Source organism: Hyla sarda, chromosome 11 (genome assembly GCF_029499605.1).
Source record: "Hyla sarda isolate aHylSar1 chromosome 11, aHylSar1.hap1, whole genome shotgun sequence".
Taxonomy (NCBI): Eukaryota; Metazoa; Chordata; class Amphibia; order Anura; family Hylidae; genus Hyla; species Hyla sarda.
The window spans coordinates 22,551,030-22,571,814 of record NC_079199.1 but is presented as its reverse complement, the minus strand read 5'-3'; the positions used below and the strand labels follow the sequence as shown (position 1 = coordinate 22,571,814).

Below are 20,785 nucleotides of genomic sequence, written 5' to 3'. Positions count from 1 at the left end.
ACAGAAAACTTCAGAAGCTTATAACTATTGGAAGGATTAAGATTTTTTAATATAAGTAATTTACAAATCTGTTTAACTTTCCAATGCCAGTTGTTATATATATATATATATACATTTTAAATATTTTAAAAATAAAATTTTTTTTGCCTGGAATACCCCTTTAAGATGCATTGGAGTAACAAATACATTGTTGTAAAGGTTTACATAATTTAGGCCCCTTTCACACTACAGGTATCATCCTGTAAAAAAAAAAAAAAAAAAAAAAAAAAAAAAAACATTCCTGTCAATAGGATTTTTTCAACATCCTTTTGCATCAGGTATGTGTCTGTTTTTACTAACGTCGGTTGTGAAAAACCGAACATTAAAATTTAACATTCAAGTCTATGGGAACCGGATGTTTAAAAAAAAAAAAAAAAAAAAATCCATTATCAGGTTTTTTAACATTTGTTTTTTGAACTGAGCATGCTCAGTACAGTTTTACCAAAAAAAGGTTTAAAACCTGATGACAAACCAGATGTAACTGGTAATAATGGATGATAACGGATGAACAACATCAGTTTTTTTTAAGAAAAAAAAAATTAAAAATAACGGATGATGGTCATCAGTTATTATCCAATATTGCATCCGTGTTCTTCTTTTTTTATTTTTTTTATTTTTCCCCCATCAGTTATTGTAATATAACGGCAGTAAAAAGGCAGGATGATACCTGTAGTGTGAAAAGTTAGTGTATCTTTGCACAGATAAGCTGCTTATTGTCTATTAACTTTTTTTTTAAATTTCTTTTCTAGAATGACACGACATTCACTTTCGGGAAGATCCTTTTTCGTGACTCCATCATCTATATCAGTTGTAAGAACCTATTTGTGTAGTAACTGTCGCCTTACTGTAGTTTATTATATTAGGCCAGATTAGCACGGTGTTGGAGCAGAATACTTGTTTAATAGGCTCCCCCCCCAAATTGTATTGCCAAAGGCTGTTCAGGCATGCTGGGAGTTGTAGTTTTGTAACATCTGGAGGCACCTTGTTGGGAAACACTGCTCTAGACCAGTGGTCTTCAATAGAGATGAGCGAACTTACAGTAAATTCGATTCGTCACTAACTTCTCGGCTCGGCAGTTGATGACTTTTCCTGCATAAATTAGTTCAGCTTTCCGGTGCTCCGGTGGGCTGGAAAAGGTGGATACATTCCTAGGGGACTCTTTCCTAGGACTGTATCCACCTTTTCCAGCCCACCGGAGCACCGGAAAGCTGAACTAATTTACGCAGGATAAGTCATCAACTGCCGAGCCGAGAAGTTCGTGACGAATCGAATTTACTGTAAGTTTGCTCATCTCTAGTCTTCAACCTGCGGACCTCCAGATGTTGCAAAACTACAACTCCCAGCATGCCCGGACAGCCAACGGCTGTCCGGGCATGCTGGGAGTTGTAGTTTTGCAACATCTGGAGGTCCGCAGGTTGAAGACCACTGCTCTAGACTATAGACATGGAGCGCCTGCTTGTTCTCCCTGAGTTTTGTGAATTGTAACACTGGAAAAATGTTTAAATACACTTAAAAAAAACATTAATAAACAAAAATAAAAAAATGAGAAAACCTCTAAAGTGAAAAACATGTATATTTTCTGCTTTTAAATACATTCTTCTATTTTACACTGTGTGAATCTGGCCGGAGCGACTCATGTATTTACACAGGGCTCCTGAGAAATATATTGCGTGTCTATATCCTGCTATGTCAGCTTATGTTTAATCAGTTCTGTATATGCTGATGTACTCACCGAACAGGTTTTTTACTGTTGACATAAACCTATTTGTTTTTCGTAACATCCTACCACCGTGGCTTTTATTCCTCGCGTTTCACCTTTTCACTCATCCTCTTATTACAGCAGGGCAAAGCAGATGGGCAGGGTAGGACTTTAACCCCTTAACGACGCAGGACTTAAATGTACGTCCTGGTGAGCTGGTACTTAACGCACCAGGACGTACATTTACGTCCTATGCACAACCGCGAGCATCGGAGCGATGCTCACGTCATGCGCGGCAGGTCCCGGCTGCTGATAGCAGCCAGGGACCGGCCCGTAATAGCGGACATCCGCTCTATCGCCTCAGATCGCGGTACTTAGAATGGATGATTGGATCGCCCGCATCGCTGCTGCAGCGATCCGATCATCCAGCATGGCAGCCGGAGGTCCCCTCACCTGCCTCCGCTGCCTTCCATGGGTCTTCTGCTCTGGTCTGCGATTGAGCAGACCAGAGCAGAAGATGACTGATAACACTGATCAGTGCTGTGTCCTATGTATAGCACTGAACAGTATTAGTAATCGAATGATTGCTATAAATAGTCCCCTATGGGGACTATTAGTGTAAAAATAAAAGGAAACAAAAGTAAAAAAAGTGAAAAAGCCCCCTCCCCCAATAAAAACGTAAATTGTCCCATTTTCCCTCTTTCACCCCCAAAAAGTGTGTAAAAAATAAATATATATATATATATATTTTTTTTTATATACATATTTGGTATCGCCGCGTACTTAAATATCCCAACTATTAAAATAAAATGTTAATGATACCGTACGATGAACGACATGAATGTAAAAAAAGGCAGCTTTTTTTTTTTTTTTATAACATTTTATTCCCAAAAAAAATTTATAAAAATTAAGTTTTATATAAGCAAATATGGTATCAATAAAAAGTACAGATCACGGCACAAAAAATTAGCCCTCATACCGCTGCTTATACGGAAAAATGAAAAAGTTATAGGTCTTCAAAATAGGGGGATCTTAAACGTACTAATTTGGTTAAACAGTTTGCAATTTTTTTTTAAGTGCAACAGTAATAGAAAAGTATGTTATCATGGGTATCATTTTAATTGTATTGACCCAAAGAATAAAGAACACATGTCATTTTTACCGTAAATTGTATGGCGTGAAAACGAAACTTTGTCCCGGATAGGGGATAAGATGTGTAAGCACTGGAGAACCCCTTTTAGGGTATAGTGAGATGTAGCAGATCTGGTGCGCAAATGTTTGTAACTATCTTGATTGAGTCTGAATGAGGTTTTCAAAAATCTAGGCACATGCTGCAGAAATAACCCTTTTCAGATGTATAGAAAATTTTAAGTTAAAGTTCAGCAAAAACTGGCTAAGAAGAAAAAAAGAGAAGTTTCAAAAATCAATATGTCAAGAGGTTGATGACTTTCTTTATTTAGTGTGTGTGTGTGTGTATATATATAATTTTTTATTTTTTTTGCATTATTACTAATATTTATTTTTAATTGTTTATACCTGGTTATATTCCTTATGTTGTCTTTTTATTCCAGTTGAAGGAGGTCATAAATCCTGCAGTAATTTTAACATCACTTGGTACCTACGCCATTGCAACTGCTACAATGAGATCTCTGCATATAAGGTATCTCACCTGTGTATTGTGATGGGAATAGAGTTGGAGTTTTCATTTTATGGGAGCATCACTGTGGGTCTTTGAGATGAAAGTAACACATAATGGCAGCAGTTTATCTAGTCAAAAAGAAAGAAACTAATATAAATTTTTTGCCATGGTGTATGCATGGGATGGAAAGCTATACAGCTTTTAAAAAATTAGTTTTTGTTGCCGTCATTGGAATCATTCATTCAACATGTGAAAAGTAAGAGGAAGAGTGGTGCAGTTGCCATAGCAACCAATCAGATTGCTTCCTTTATTTTTCAGAGGCCTTTTTAAAAATAAAAAAGCAAACTGGTTGCTATGGGCAACTGCACCACTCTTCCTGTACACAGGTTTTGATAAATCTCCTCCAATATGTAAAAATTCGGTGCAGTCATTGGGACCTGAATATATCTGGCCTGATGATGGAACCTGCACCAGAGGCTTAGTTGCTGTTGAACCTGAACACCCACATACCAGAGAAATGCTAGCATGAAATGATAGCAGCATGCTACGGTGTATAGGGAGAGATATTAGTAGTAATGGGAATTGCTCATGGGTGTATAGGGAGAGGTATTCGCAGTAGAGGGATGTGTTTATGGGTGTATAGGGAGAGGTATTAGCAGTAGAGGGATGTGTTTATGGGTGTATAGGGAGAGGTATTAGCAGTAGAGGGATGTGCTTATATCGCTGTAACACCCCCTCCCATAGGCTTGCATTTAGGGGGTGGAGCGTGACGTCACACGGGGGTGGAGCCTTGATGTCACAATGCCCCGGCCCCGTGATCGACAGTAATCAGACCCGGAGCGAACATGCTCTGGGGACTGATTTTAACGGGGTGCGGTGTGGAAGATCCCAGGGGTTCCCAGCATCAGGCGATCTATCCTTTGGATAGGGGATAAGATGTTTAAGTGCCGGAGTACCCCTTTAAATATAATCTCTAAAGTGAATTTCCATCTGTTCCAATATTAGATTACTAAGCTGTATGTGGAATAGGGACATCAGGCTGTAGTTAAAATTGTATTATTGAGTTGGAGTGGTTGCTTTTTATACAGGTAATAATACAGGTGTTAAATTAGTTGTATTCACCTGTTTTTGTAAATGTTAACATGGAACTAACTCTGCTTTATTTCTTAGGAAGAGAATATGTTCAGTTATCTTAACTCTGGTCCTTCCTTTACTGTACATGGATGGATGGGCTCCTTCATCAGGATGTCGAACCAAATTTCCTACTGTGAAAACTCAACAAAGTCTCGGGTATGAAGGCAGAATCCTTGTTATCAGAGTCTAAATGCTGATAATATTAATAATTATTTATAAGATGTAGCCAAGCTTCTAGTCGGCTTTACCATTTTTCTTAGTTGGCTTCTGAAGCCTTCAGTTGTCCAGCGGTTTTCCCATTGTTCATGTCTCCAAGTTTTAAAATAATTTAGAGCTTTCCTGTCATTTAATGTCCCTTGCAGCCATGTAAAATGTCATCTGCTCTTGCCAGAAAAGTTCTGCCCTACATAGAAAAGATCTGTGTTCACAAATAAATTGTCACTAACAGCTAATGGAACTCTTCAATAGTACTGTAGCATAAGCTCTTAAAGGGGTACTCCAGTGGAAACCCTTTTTATTTTTTTTTTGGAACACAGAGCTCTTTGCTGACATCACAGTGCTTTTAAGAACTGTACAAAGTAGGAGAAAATTCCCATAACAAGCATATGCTGCTCTGGACAGTTCCTAAAATGGACAGAGATGTCAGCAGAGAGCACTGTGCTCGTGATGTCAGCAGAGAGCACTGTGTTCCAAAAAGAAAATAATTTCCTCTGTAGTATTCAGCAGCTAATAAGTACTGGAAGGATTAAGATTTTTTAATAGAAGTAATTTACAAATCTGTTTAACTTTCTGGCACCAATTGATTTAAAGGGGAAAAAAAATTCCACTGGAGTACCCCTTTAATGTCGGGATATTTATAGCTTAAACTGGATTCACCACCATTAAAGGGGTACTCTGCTGCTCAGCGTTTAGAGCAAACTGTTCTGAACGCTGGAGCCGGGAGCTCGTGATGTCATAGCCCCGCCCCCTCATGACGTCACGCTCCACCCGCTCAATGCAAGTATATGGGAGCTAGTGTGATGTCGCATCATGAGGGGCGGAGCTATGATGTCACGAGCTCCCGGCTCCAGCGTTCGGAACAGTTTGTTCCAAACGCTGAGCAGTGGAGTACCCCTTTAACGGCAGAGTTCAGCCTCCCTCTCCCTGTAGAATGACCTCTGAAAGGTTCACAGAGAATACTCAGTAGCATCTCCAAATCATCTGAATGGGATGGCTCCTGTCTGTTATTGTTTATGTCCATAGGTCCTGCTGTAAAGCGTATCTCTAAATGCTGTTTAAAACAACTCAGGCAAGATGGAAACCCCTGTAATAGTTGACAAAATTACAATAAAATAAATGAACACATTAGAAAAAAAGAACATGTTTCAGTATCTTTAATCAGGAAAAAAATCTAGGTAACAAATTCCCTTTTAAAGTACATATATCTAATGTAATACACTGAGAAACATCATCCTGCTATCCAGTTTATTCTTTCAGCCTATAAAATAATGGGACTTATCTATATTGTTTTCAGATACAATGTAAGGAGACTATGCCACTTAAGGTAGATGACGGCACATCTGAGGTATGTTCTGCTTTCTTATCCCAGCTGCTTGTGTTTTATGAAGCCTTTTTTCTCTAAATCATTGTTCTTCAGGACCTATATATATATGACTTTGCATTCTTTTTTTTTTTTTTTTTTTTTCCCTTTCCCTAGAAAAAAGATAACCATGTTCCCACGATTAATGCTACAGTATGTCCTGCTGACCAGGCAAGTACTTATAAAAAGATAAATTCATAAATAAAAGTGTATCAATCAAGAGGTTTATTTTAACCTGTTAGATCCTGTAGGTCTTTTAGCAGTATGTTTGCCATGGTAGTCACAGGTGGGGGTGATTTTTATGGTAATGCTTTTAGGGCGGGATCTCAAACTCAAATTATCTGTGGGCCACTGAAGGTAGTGTCTGGGTGAGGCTGGGCCACAGTATTCCACACAAAGAGTCATAGGCACCGTAACCATGCTGGAAGTTGTAGTTTTGGTCAGCTGCAGAGCCATAGGCTATATCAGGGCATGCTGGGAGTTGAAGTTACAAACTACAATGCCCAGCATTCCCTGATACACTTTGTCTCTGGAGATGACCCAAACATATAACTCGCGTTGTACTATGACCAGTCATTTTTATGATAATATAACCTCTCTCTCTCTCACGATGCAGAGTTATTACTTTTATGCTGCCTGGTTCACAAGTCATCAGAGCGGTCCTCAGCTCCTTCTTCCTTTCCAGCCTTGATTGATATTTATCTCCTTTTTTGTGTATAGGGAAATATCTATGGATCAAGGCCAGTGGGGTGGGGAGAAGCCCTGCAGCATGAAAGTGATGACCGGTTTCCTTTAGTGGGGAATAGCAGATTTTAGTCAAACACTCCAGTAATGATGTCAGGTCCTCTTTAAAGGAGTAGTCCAGTGGTGACCCAGTGGTGAAAAACTTATCCCCTATCTTGAGGATAGGGGATAAGTTTGAGATTGCGGGGGGGGGCCGACCGCTGGGGCCCCCTGCGATCTCCTGTACGGAGCCCTGACAGCCCGCGGGAAGGGGGCGTGTCGACCTCTGCACGAAGCGGCGGCCGACACGCCCCCTCAATACAGCTCTATGGCAGAGCCGAAGCGCTGCCTTCGGCAATCTCCGGCTCTGCCATAGAGATGTATTGAGGGGGCGTGTCGGCCGCCGCTTCGTGCGGAGGTCGACACCCGCTATCTGGCCAGAGAGCCTGGCCCCCGTACAGAGAGATCGCAGGGGGCCCCAGCGGTCGGACCCCCCACGATCTCAAACTTATCCCCTATCCTTAGGATAGGGGATAGGTTTTTCACCACTGGACTACCCCTTTAAGGATCTACAGTTACCAATCCAAAGAGTGTAATTTTTCTTTTTGTGGTTTGTTTATATGAAAGTCACTTTGTTTGTAATGTTTCCAGACTAATTCTACTTTTCTTGGTTAGGAGAGAGATGCAGCAGTGAAGACCTGGCAAGATGGGCCATACCTCTTTATTGTACAAGTGAACTTTTCTGCTCCCCTGACTCAGGACCCAGGTTCTAACCCACAGAATGAAGTTCCTGCTGGTTCTGCTGGACCTACTAGTTCCGCTGACATGCCTTTAACCAGTAAGAGTGCATTCTTTTTTACACAATGAAGATACAAAAGTAAAGGGATTATAAGGGTAGGGATACATGTAGAATTGCCATGCAGAGAATATCTGCAGCATTAACGCTACATGTGGCCTTCCCTGCAGGCTTTATTCACGCAAACATAATGTGGACGCATTTTTTAACCCTTGTAATGGCTGCAAGTCCTGGCACAACTTTAGATTACACGATCTGACACATATAGTTTACTGCTTTATGTGAACATACATGTGCGTTAGGGGGCATTCACATAACACTTTGGAATATGGTTTTGTATTTGAAATCTGTGTACAACCGTATTGCTTGCTGTACCCATGGACTTTCCATACAAAAACTTACACAATAAGATGTATCTGTTTTTTTTTACTTTTGCGTTTTTACACTTTTTTTTATTTTTTTTCCAGTGCGCAAAACCGTGGTACATACGTTTTTGTTCCCGGTTCTGTCCTGTTTTTGGGGTCTACAATGGTTTATAAAAAATGTATATCACCCGAGTACGATTTTTATAACATTGTAGTCAATGCAAACCTCTTTGAGCTTACAATTCATATGGATTGTCAGTGTGTGTATATATATATATATATATATATATATATATATATATATATATATATATATATATATATATATATATATATATATGTGTGTGTTTTTTTTTTTTTTTGTATACCATTTTGGGGGGAAAAAAACGGATTGCAAAATCGTGATGTGAATGTGTAGCTTTACTCATCTGACCCAATAACCTGTCAAGAGTTATAACCTGGAGTTCCCTACTGATGTTATGTGCTTTCTTGCAGTGAACATTCAAGTGAAAGGCCCTTATCAATACTTATCACCTGCTGACTATCCACGCATGATTGTGAGTATTGAGTCAGAAGCGTCTGGTTTAATCTACATAGAACGTTCAAGTTTGCATTGAATTTTCGAGATTATAGATTGTTGAAAATCCATTTTCGTTTTTTCAATGCAGAATGCCAAAATCCACCTCTTCCTCTTACATAGCAATCAGGTTAATAGGGCTCTGTAGTGGATGATATATTTTAGCTTTATTTCATCAGTTAGAATCTACAGAACCAGATCCAACACCACTACTGCGCTCCAGCACATAATCATCAAGTTCAGGTGTTTAATTCATTCCACTTGTCAGAGATGTATTAAGCTTTGTTCACACAATGGAATTTCTGTGCGGAATTCCCCAAAATAATTCTGCACAGATATTCCGCAGCAGCAATTCCATTGATTTCAGTGGGATTCTGCAGCTTCGCAATCCCGATTCCAGAGTCTGCAGAAAGAATAGACATGTCTATTCTTTCTGCGGAGTCCAAAGAAATGCATTGCTGTTTGAGATGGCGCATTTCCAAGCGGTCCCAGCGCTGGCATATTCTGTTGGCGCTCCGCTAAACTTTTTGGTTTGTACGTTCCACAGTCTGAACATAGCCTAAAAATCCAGCAGTAAAATTGGTCATTCTAGGGAGCTCCCTGAAATCCAGCGTGATCCTGTAACAGGACTTCACTGTTGCTATAATTCAGTTCCTGAAATTTCTTCCCTCCTAGATCTTCCACCATCAGCTGTGAGTGGTATTACTGAGAAGTGGTACCACAAAGTGGAGACCCTGTGTGTGTGTGTGTGTATATATGTATGTGTGTAAATATTTATGTGTGTGTGTGTGTGTGTGTATATATATATATATATAATATATAATATATTGTGTGTGTATACAGGGCAGGGTCGCGAGTTCTGGGGCGTATAATGCATAAAAGTTGCCAACACTTTGCTGAGCTAATAACTGCAGAGACCAAGCCTCATCTGGCTTTAAGGCTAGGTTCAGACTACGGATTCAGAGTGCGGCCAGCGCTGACTGAATCAGTCGGCGCTAGGACCGCACGGACACTGCAGTCTCCAATAGACTGCAATGTGTTCCGCGAGGATTTCCGCCTGAAGAAAGAGCAACGCCATTCTTCAGGCGGAAATTTCCAAGCGGATTTTCTGTTCACAAATTACACTTCTCACTATACATTTTAGCAAGCGGAATTTCCGACTGCAATTTTAAAGCGGAATTGCAGGCAGAAATTCCGTAGTCTGAACCTAGCCTAAAAGCTGCACAAAAACTGTGAAGCCTCATAGCACTGGTCGCTCCAATGCCAAGCAGACACATACATCCTATGTTTATGCTAAAGGAGCTCCACTGTCTTCTCTGAATTTGGAGGTAAACTAAGGCTTTGTCATAGGAATTGTAGTTTTGCGACAGCTGGAGGCACCCTGGTTAGAAAACACTGGTCTGTTGCATGGAAGAAAGCACAGGTATGGGTCAATGGGTGGAGTGGCTGATTTGTGGGAGGGAAAAAAGTGACCTCACACTTACAAACAAGGGATCATTGAAGTTGCAGGGAGGGAACACCAACAGGAAACAGCCATTACACAAAAAGATACACACAGCAATATGGTTGACTTAAAACACAGCCATTTAGCTCCAAGACAAACACAGATCCCTCCTAAGCATGTCCGTTATTGTCTGGCAGGTTAGTACTCAAATCTCCTTATAGTGGATAACCCCTTTAATTCAGAATACTGACAATTACACTTTGTTTGGAGAAACTGATTTGGCTGTGTAACCTCTTGTGCAAGGGGAATTAATAAGAACTCTGCATAAAATGTTGGTGTTCAGCTGTGGGCATTCATTTTAATATGTTGACAAATCTCTTTCAGTTCTTCATGGTGATGTGCATTGTATACGTTCTCTTTGGTGCCTTGTGGCTGGCCTGGTCTGCATGCTACTGGAAGGACTTGTTGAGGGTTCAGTTCTGGGTTGGTGCTGTGATCTTGCTGGGCATGCTGGAAAAAGCCGTATTCTACGCCGAATTCCAGAACATCCGCTACTACGGAGAGTCTGGTACTGTACATGAGACTAAATGTTTTATATATGATATTCATAAGATGTTAACATTGGGTCAGTTGTTCTTACATTCATTTAAAAAAAAAAGTGTATATCAGTGTTTCCCAACCAGGGGGCTTGAAGCTGTTGCAAAACTACAACTCCCAGCATGCCCGGACAGCTTTGCTGTCCGGGCATGCTGGGAGTTGTAGTTTTGCAACAGCTTCAGGCACCCCGGTTGGGAAACATTGATTTATATATTGCTGAATGAGGTTTTTCATGACAGATTATTCAAGGATCCTTAAAGGACAACTGCAGCGGAATTACTTATCCCCTATCCACAGGATAGGGGATAAGTGTTTGATCGCGGGGGGTCCGACCGCTGGGACCGCCCTCCATCTCCCGAACGGGGCGCCGCCATTAGCTCCCATTATGATGTAGCGTCGACCTAGAGGTCGACAGTGACCCCCCCGTTTCCACAGTTCTATGGGGGATGCGGGGAGGCACCAATGCAGCCTCCCCCCCTCTCCCATAGAGATGTATGGAGGAGGCGTGCCGGCCCCACCGTCATGCTGCGGCTGGCACGCCCCCTGCACGGGAGAGCCGCGGCCCTGTACAGGAGATCGCCGGGGGCCCCAGCGTTCGGACCCCCCGCGATCAAACACTTATCCCCTATCTTGAGGATAGGGGATAAGTGTTTGTACCGCTGCAGATGTCCTTTAAAGCAGGTCACTTGCACCCGCTGTGTTCTTTGAAGCTACTTTCCCCCTTTTCCTAGGTCCAGCAGCTCATTCACAAGTGGACCATACAGTTTAGATAGCCGGTGGGTTTGGCTAAAAATAGATGGAACACAAGACCAAAAGAAATAGGGCTATGCAACTGTAAATCAACAACTGGTGTGTTGTTACAATAGATAAACTCCCATTAACGCACCAGAACAATAAGTATAAATAATTGTTAATCTTTATTAGACATACATTGTTTAAAAACATTAAAACAAGGGACAGCAAGAAGACAGACAAATCATGGCTACTGCATAGATGGGTAGTTGCTAATATGCAAAAAGTTAATGTGCAAAGATACAAAAAGTAGGTGCTATATTAAAGTGACTTATGCAATCTATAAGGCTGACAAAGTGCAGCATAAAGTAGATATAGATAATGTAAACAATTCAATATGTAAACAGTAAATGTTATGGCCACAGCCAAATGATATTGCACATAACAAAGTGACACAAAGAAAGGGGGCAGAACAGTAAAAAGATCTGCAATTGTCTGATCCGTGACTAAGCTGGGCAAAGGAAACACCTATGATGTTGGTGGGAAAAACGGAAAGCAAAAACCCACCACATAAAAAAAAAAAATATATAGATAGATAGAGAGAGAGAACGGAATGCAGAGAGCACAATTACAAACAGGAGTCCATATATCCCAATTCAACACCACAGTTCTCAGTATTCAGTGGCCATAGCTGTAATGCAGTATGCTTCTGAGGGGGTGCCAAGCTGATAAAGAATAAAGTATGGTAATCCAATAATGTAGATGGGAAGAATAGCGTGCACTCACCATCCTCGTAGCCTTTTCACGGCACGAACATTCCATGTGGCAGGGAGATATAGAGGACAATGAGTGCACGCTATTCTACATTATATTTATATATATATATATATATATATATATATATATATATATATATATATATATATATATATATATATATATATATATATATATATAATATTATATTATATTATATTATATGTGTGTATATATACATACATACATACATACACACGTACATGCACACACACGCACACACACACACATCATACAGACACACATACACACATATATACACACACACATCATACACACACACACACACACACATACACACATACACATGCATACACACACACGCATACATACACACACACACACACACGCATACATGCATACGCACACATGCATACACACACACACATGCATACATACACACACACACATGCATACATACACACACACACATGCATTCATACACACACACTTTTAAATGCCATCACCTTCACCTGTGTCAAATCTAATGGGTCTTGTTCTAAAGTCTGTTTTGTTGATCATAATTTAATTTTAATGGACTCATTTCTATTTTTTTATGTATCTGAAGTTGAAGGAGCAGTAATCTTGGGAGAACTGTTATCGGCAGTAAAGAGATCTCTGGCTCGGATACTAGTAATAATCGTAAGCCTGGGCTATGGCATCGTCAAGTGAGTGGAATAATAATGTTAACAAGATGTGTTTTTTTTTTTTTTTTTTTTTTCTGAATAGTGCTGTCCAGATATAGGGAAGTTTTTGTCCATTCCTCCTCTTCATTCTTTAGAGCAGTGTTGTTCAAACAGTTTGTCTCCAGCTGTTGCAGAACTACTGCTCCCAGCATGCCCAGACAGCCAAAGACTGTCCGGGCATGCTGGAAGTTGTAGTTTTGCAACAGCTGGAGGTACCTTGTTCAGAAAACAATGCTCTAGAGCAGTAGTCTCCAAACTGTAGACCACCAGTTGTTGCATAACTACAACTCCCAGCATGTCCGGACAACCAACCGCCTCATTGTCTAACTAGTAGCACCTGAGCATTCTGTAAGTGTTCTTAGAAACTTGACTATTGCAAACGCTGAAAAATTTTAAGCTAATTTATTAAATTCATGCAAGGTACACAAATCCAAATGTACAGCTGGTGACGCACAAGGTACACTGGGAGACATGCCCATAGTAACTGGGAGACGTGCCCATAGTAACTGGGAGACGTGCCTATAGTAACTGGGAGACGTGCCCATAGAAACCATTTGGGTTTCTGCTTTTTATTTTATTTAACATTATCATTGAAGAATGATAAGCCGGTTGACGTAGTGATGTTTATATGGAGCAATTTGCATTAAGGTCATATTTCCTGACTTGTTTTCAGCTGTGATGAGTAAGAAATAATATGACCTGGTATTGCAAGAGTTAAATCTGCATTGACCAGTAAATGATCACGTAATCTTCTCTCTGAGCTGAGGAAAAAATACATGCAATGTCCTCACCAAACTTGTATAAGAAAACATGGATTAGCCAGCATTGGTTTTTTTTCTGTAATGGCCATCTGCTTTATTTTATTTATTTTATTTTATTTTTTTGTGAATATAAGCATTAAAAAAAAGCACTCTGGGGATTATTTTATTATTTTGCTTACATAGCACAGCACAGATTGTTAAAAAATCTAAAGTGACTTGTTCATGCCTTGCGCTTGCCTATTTTATCTATTGTGGCAGGCGTGAGTTTGCAGCAATACTGACTAACATTCCATCACTGTAATGATTTTCTAAAGCTACATTTCCATGGCTTATTGGGTGTGGTGTTTGATCACTTCACCTGGTCATCTAACTAGGCTGCCGTTCACCCAGGTAACTGATTAGACTCATAAGTGGGTTGGGCCAGTTCTTATTATGTTCCGTTTTCTTCAGTTTTTTTTTTTATTTTTTTTTTTTTTTAGAGAAATATTGCCATTAGGTGAACGTTATTTGACCTGTAATCGCAAATGAAGAGTTTTATGACCATTTTAAAGGGGTTCTCTGGTGGAAAACTTATTTTTTTAAATCAACTGGTGCCAGATTTGTAAGTTACTTTTAATAAAATATTTTAATCCTTCCAATACTTATTAGCTGCTGAATACTACAGAGGAAATTCTTTTCTTTTTGGAACACAGAGCTCTCTGCTGAATCACGATCACATTGCTCTCTGCTGATGTCTCTGTCCATTTTAAGAGCTGTCCAGAGTAGGAGAAAATCCCCATAGCAAACATATGCTACTCTGGACAGCTCTTAAAATGGACAGAGAGCACTGTGGTCATGATGTCAGCAGAGAGCTCTGTGTTCCATAAAGAAAATAATTTCCTCTGTAGTATTCAGCAGTTAATACGTACTGGAAGGATTAAGATTTTTTAAATAGAAGTCATTTACAAATCTGTTTAACTTTCTGGCACCAGTTGATGATTAAAAAAAAAAAAGTTTTCCGCCGGAGTACCCCTTTAAGTCTTTAGGCTGTGTTTACATGTTGAATTTTTACTGCATTTTTGCTGTGATTTTCCAAACTTGCCTTAAAACAGCACAATTTTTCAGTGATTTTGAGGAAATTATGGCAAAAAAAGGAAAAACTAACATGTGAACGCTACTCTATTTCCTGATCCTATAGGGACAGCTGCAGCAATATGCAGATAGAGATAGGAGGGTATGGACCAAAACCTGGAGTGCTTCAATGCTTTGAGTAAACTCTCACCCCTGGGATACCAGGACACAAGTCTGATGTATGATTCAATGCAGTTCTTTAGTTATCCTAAAATTTGTGTTTTTGCACTTTTCCTTTTAGACCCCGACTTGGGGCCACTCTGCACAAGGTTGTAATGGCTGGTGTACTCTATCTCCTCTTTTCCGGGATGGAAGGTGTCCTACGTGTTACAGGAGTAAGTATGATTACAGCGGTGAGATCTAGGGGCTGTGTGCGCTTATCCATCTTGGGCCTCATTCACACAACGTAATTTCAGAGCGGAATCTGGCAGAAAATTTCTGCTCGGAAATTCTGTTGCTGTATAGTCCCATTGCTTTCTGTGGGATTCTGCTGCACAATGCAGAAACCTCTTCTGATTCCAGCCTCCGCTGTAAGGATTGACATGTTAATTCTTTCTGCGGAATCTGCTTACAAATGCATTGCCGTCTATGGTGGCAGCAAATTTCCAGGCGGTCCTAGTGGTCCGGCACCAGTGAACATACACTTAGGCAGTGTTTCCCAACCAGCCCAAGGCTGTCCAGGCATGCTGGGAGTTGTAGTTTTGGAACATCTGGAGGCACTCTGGTTGGGAAACACTGCCCTTAGGGCTTGTTCACACAAGCAGATTTTCCTTCTAACTTGCAATGTGTTTCCAGCTATGAGTTTGAAAGGGGATGGGCTCTCTGTGTCACATTTTCGGCACGGGAATCTTCGCTGTGGACAATCCGCCGTAGACCCCATTAAAGTCAGTCGAGTCTGTGGCAGAATCTGCTGCGGAGATACCGCCCCCTTTCAAACCCAGAGCGTTAAACACGCTACTTGTGTGAAAGAAAATCCGCTCGTGTGAACGCATAATTAGACTGATCAATTAGTATCCTAAAGGGGTACTCCACTGGCCTGGCCAGCGTTCGGTACATTTAGTTCCTAACGCTGTGTGCGCGCAGCGGGGTTCGGCCACGTCCCCTCGTGACGTCCCATAGACTTGCATTGAGAGGGGGTGGCGTGAAGTCATGAGGGGGCGCGGCCGAATGCTGGCCATTGGAGTACCCCTTTAAAGACTTCTCACATGGCTAGTGACACATTTCTCCAGTGAAGAAAGTCTAGTGCTTCCTTAAAGGGGTACTCCGGTGGAAAACTTTTTTTTTTTTTTTTTTTTTTATGAACTGGTGCCAGAAAGTTAAACAGATTTGTAAATTAATTCTATTAAAAAAAAATCTTTACCCTTCCAGTACTTTTTAGCAGCTGTATCCTACAGAAATTTTCTTTTTGAATTTTTTTTTTGTCTTGTCCACAGTGCTCTCTGCTGACACCTCTGTCCGTGTCAGGAACTGTCCAGAGTAGCACAGGTTTGCTATGAGGATTTTCTCCTGCTCTAGACAGTTCCTGATACGGGGCATTAGGTGTCAGCAGAGAGCACTGTGGACAAGACAAAAAAAAAAATTCAAAAAGAAAAGAATTTCCTCTGTAGTATACGGCTGCTAAAAAGTACTGGAAGGGTTAAGATTTTTTTTTTTAATGAAGTAATTCACAAATCTGTTTAACTTTCTGGCACCAGTACATTTAAAAGAAAAAGTCTGCCACCGGAGTACCCCTTTTTAAATATTTAGTAATGGCGCTGCTATAGAACTAAGCGGCGAACGCAGATTTTCATATAGAATGAAATAACTGCAGAATGATAAAAGTAGAAAGCAATTTGTGTTGTATTGTATAATGTGTTTTGTTCTATCTTGTTGCTAATATTCCGTGTGTGATTAGTGAATTGTTCTTTGTCATCTTTACCATCTGCATGGAGCCCATAACATTAACACATTGTCATCTGCCTCTCTCTCTGCTTTAGCATGACATCTATTCCATGGCACTGATATCAAATCTCTGCCTGTCATTTATTGATGCCTGTATTCTTTTTTGGATATCCTTTTTTTAGTTGCTGCGTACTAGTTATTCCAGCTTTAGGGTCTATTCGCACGGCAGAATTTCCGCTAGCGGAATTCCGCCTCAAATGAAAGCCCATAGACTTCTATGGGATTCCGCACTCCCATTCACACTTCTGAATTTCCGCAAGCGGAAATTCAGAAGTGTGAATGGGAGTGCGGAATCCCATAGAAGTCTACGGGCTTTAATTTGAGGCGGAGTTCCGCAAGCGGAAATTCTGCCGTGTGAACAGACCCTTACCATCTCACTAACTTGCACAATCTGCTGTTAGACAACAACCTAGGAAAACTACTCAAGGCTTTAAAGGGGTACTCCTGTGGAAAACATTTTTTTTTTATTTTTTTTTTAACTGATGCCAGAAAGTTAAACAGATTTGTAAATGACTTCTATTAAAAAATCTTTACCCTTCCAGTATTTTTAAGCAGCTGTATGCTACAGAGGAAATTATTTTCTTTTTTTGAATTTCTTTTTTGTCTTGTCCACAGTGCTCTCTGCTGACACCTCTGTCCATGTCAGGAACTGTCCAGAGCAGGAAAAAATCCCCATTGCAAACCTATGCTGCTCTGGACAGTTCCTGACACGGACAGAGGTGTCAGCAGAGAGCACTGTGGACAAGACAAAAAAGAAATTCAAAAAAATAAAATAATTTCCTCTGTAGCATACAGCTGCTAATAAGTACTGAAAGGATAAAGATTTTTTTTTAAAGAAGTAATTTACAAATCTGTTTAACTTTCTGGCACCAGTTGAATTAAAAAATTTCGGCCGGAGTACCCCTTTAATGTCTCTTTGAATGGCCCTGCTAACAGTTTATCCTTGGAAAACAGGGTGTTGTACTCTGTAAACCCTAAAGTCCATGTGCATCTAACCCCAAAACATAACTTTTGTGTGAATATGAAATTTTATAGGTCTCGCTCATTAGTGTTAGCAGTTTACTTCTCCAATTTTGCAGTGATTCCCCCCCATTTAGGCTCACATTAGAAACTCCCTGCAGGGCTCTTTTAACCCCTTAACGACCACGGACGTAAATGTACGTCCTGGTTTGGCGGTACTTTGCGCACCAGGACGTACATTTACGTTCTGTGTATGACCGCGAGCATCGGAACGGTGCTCGCGTCAAACACGGCAGGTTCCGGCTGCTATCAGAAGCCGGGTACCCGCCTGTAATGGCCGACATCCGCGATCGCGCTGATGTCCGCCATTAACCCCTCAGATGCCGTGATCAATACAGATCACGGCATCTGCGGCAGCGCGGTACTTTATATGGATGATCGGATCGCCCCCAGCGCTGCTGCAGCGATCCGATCATCCATCATCTGCCCTGGTCTGTCTGTCATTTTTAACGTAAAGTATACAGTGTGAAAACAAAACCCTCCAAAATGTGCAAAATTTATTATTTTTTTTGGTTCGCCGTACATTTTATGATAAAATGAGGTTTCATTACAAAGTACAATTGGTCACGCAAAAAACAAGCCCTTATATGGGTCTGTAGATGGAAATATAAGAGTTACGGATTTTAGAAGGCGAGGAGGAAAAAACAAAAAAAACGCAAAAATAAAATTGGCCTGGTCCTTAAGGTGAAAATGGGCTTGGTCCTGAAGGGGTTAAAAAAAAAAAAAAAAAAAAACATGGACATTGTGCATTGTTTTAAAGGAGTAGTCTCATGGACTAAAAAAAACTTCTCCCCGTAGGATAATATTAAAAAGGATATTCTTATGACCAGCGCACATCATCTGTCCACAGCAGTGTTTCCCCAACCTAGGGTGCCTTCAGCTGTTGCAAAACTACAACTCCCAGGAATTGTAGTTTTGCAACAGCTGGAGTCACCCTGGTTGGGAAACACGGGTCCACAGTAGAAACATTGGACAAACATTTCCCCAGAGGTTAAGTAAATTCATTTTGACGGGGATAGCACTAGTACATTCAGTTATGTTGCCTATATAAACAAATACATGGGCCATTTGTGCTCTGTGTATTCACATATCATTTTCTTGTCATGTCTGCTTCGTTATTCACCATTTACCCATACAATTGCGCATTGTGATTTTTCATAATTTTATCCAAAGCCTCTGCTCATTGGGTGTCTGCCGTTTCCATGCACTGCGGCTGTTTGCGGATTCTTCAGCATTTCCATCTATAAAGTGGTGTAGTGTGTCCAGTTGTTTCTCCTTTTGTCTCACTTTTGTCTTCCCCTCCTGGTTTAGGCGCAGTCTGATCTTTCCTCCCTGGCTTTCATTCCTCTGGCTTTTCTTGATACTGCCTTATGCTGGTGGATATCCTTCCTTTGGTGGTTTTTGTTTTGTATCCCGATGTTGCTTTTATTTTATTCTTTTTCCACTTTAAGGTCAGTATTATAGGCCAGTGGTCTTCAAACGGCAGACCTCCAGATGTTGCTAAACTACAACTCCCAGCATGCCCGGACAGCCAACGGCTGTCCGGGCATGCTGGGAGTTGTAGTTTTGCAACATCTGGAGGTCCGCAGGTTGGAGACCACTATTATAGGCTATTTGCATAACACACCAAAAAGTGGTCTGTCAAACTGGACTTTACTATATTTATTTCCAGGTATCTCATCTGTTGATTTTTATTTTTATTTATTTTTTTTATTTTATTTTTTTTAAATTACATGCAAGTCTATTAGGGCCCATTCACATTTAGTGCAGGTTTTGCTTCCGTTGACTTCATTAAGTCAATGGCAGCAAAATCCGCTGCTAATTTTCTGCAGCAATTACGTTGTGAAAAAATCCCCAGAAAATCCGCCCACAAGGACAGTCCATCAAAGAGATTTTTTTTTTTTTTTTCCTAAAGTGTCACTTTGAGAAACTTTCGACCAGTCCGCCCAATTTGAACTAGCAGTAGAAAACACGCTTCTATTTGGCAATTTAATCTGCCGGTGTGAACAGACCCTAAGGGTTTATTCACACATACAGTGTCCTGCGCGTATTTGAAGCTGCATATTTGAAGCGGTGTTCAGTCATTTAGTTTACGTTTTGAAATCTGCAGATGCAAATCTGCAGCATCAAATCCTGCACATCAAATATGCACCGGATCACAAGTAGTGCATCCGCAGCATCAATAACGCTGCAGATGCGGCGATGGATTGTCTATGATTCCACATACTAGAGAAGTGGAGTTGCAGACAATTAATATGTAAATTGGGCCGTCAAAGTCCTTCCCTCTGCGTGTGTTTCACTGAATTTAGCAGAGTATCTTCTGGAGGACATATTTCAGGACCTACTGCATATATTTAAATAATTGACCCCTCGTTGGACTCCTCTTCACCCGCACTATAACCGTTTATTGGGTTCATTGTGGACGAACAGGCCGACAGTTTTCCTTTAAAAGTAAAATATGCTGCGGATGCTCTTTGTGTGACCCTTACCCTAAAGATAAAAAATTAGGCACAGTGAGTGTATAATATTGCACCATGTGCGTTACTGTTAAAATGGTCGGATAACTCCTTTAAAGGGGTACTCCGCCCCTAGACAGCTTATCCTCTATACAAAGGATAGGGGATAAGATGTCTGATCGCAGCGGTTCCACCACTGGGAACCCCTGCAATCTCTCCTGCAGCACCCCAGAAATCCGGTGCACGGAGCGAACTTCGCTCCGTGCCTCTTGATGGCCAATACAGGGCCGGAGTACCATGACATCACGCCCCCGCCCCCCTCGTGACGTCACGCCCCATCCCCTCAATGCAAGCCTATGGGAGGTGTGTGTAACGACAGTCACGCTCCTTCCCATAGACTTGCAATGAGGGGGTGGGGCGTGATGTCACAAGGGGGAGGGGCCATGATGTCACGATTCTCCGGCCCCGAAGTTCACTCTGTGCAGCAGATGACACGGGGTGTTGCAGGTGAAATCACGGGGGTTCCCAGCGGCAGGACCACCACGATCTTATACCCGATCCTTTGGATAGGGGATAAGATGTCTAGGGGCGGAGTACCCCTTTGAAAAGCTGAAGTGAAGAAGGTGCGCAATTTGCGTAACTCCAATTGACTTCAGGGAAAGCTATGCAAA

General features: G+C 41.0%; 1 protein-coding gene and 1 non-coding gene across 3 annotated transcripts in view; both read left to right on the top strand.

The window, feature by feature from the left end:
* The window catches only part of TMEM87A (transmembrane protein 87A), a 37,579-nt gene that overhangs the window by 1,985 nt on the left and 14,809 nt on the right, over positions 1 to 20,785 (top strand). The window contains exons 2-12 of one of the 2 annotated variants that reach the window (XM_056547197.1): positions 789 to 849; positions 3,310 to 3,398; positions 4,548 to 4,667; positions 6,025 to 6,075; positions 6,208 to 6,261; positions 7,489 to 7,651; positions 8,470 to 8,531; positions 10,380 to 10,563; positions 12,709 to 12,808; positions 14,939 to 15,032; positions 16,674 to 16,747. In XM_056547197.1, the coding sequence (XP_056403172.1) occupies positions 789 to 849; positions 3,310 to 3,398; positions 4,548 to 4,667; positions 6,025 to 6,075; positions 6,208 to 6,261; positions 7,489 to 7,651; positions 8,470 to 8,531; positions 10,380 to 10,563; positions 12,709 to 12,808; positions 14,939 to 15,032; positions 16,674 to 16,747 (1,052 nt within the window). Of the gene's footprint in view, positions 1 to 788; positions 850 to 3,309; positions 3,399 to 4,547; positions 4,668 to 6,024; positions 6,076 to 6,207; positions 6,262 to 7,488; positions 7,652 to 8,469; positions 8,532 to 10,379; positions 10,564 to 12,708; positions 12,809 to 14,938; positions 15,033 to 16,673; positions 16,748 to 18,969; positions 19,041 to 20,785 lie in introns of both variants that reach the window. The other variant, XM_056547198.1, reaches the window with a different exon arrangement.
* Positions 13,498 to 13,590, top strand: LOC130296123 (Z30 small nucleolar RNA). Its single transcript, XR_008849123.1, has one exon. It is a non-coding gene; the product is annotated as a Z30 small nucleolar RNA (small nucleolar RNA).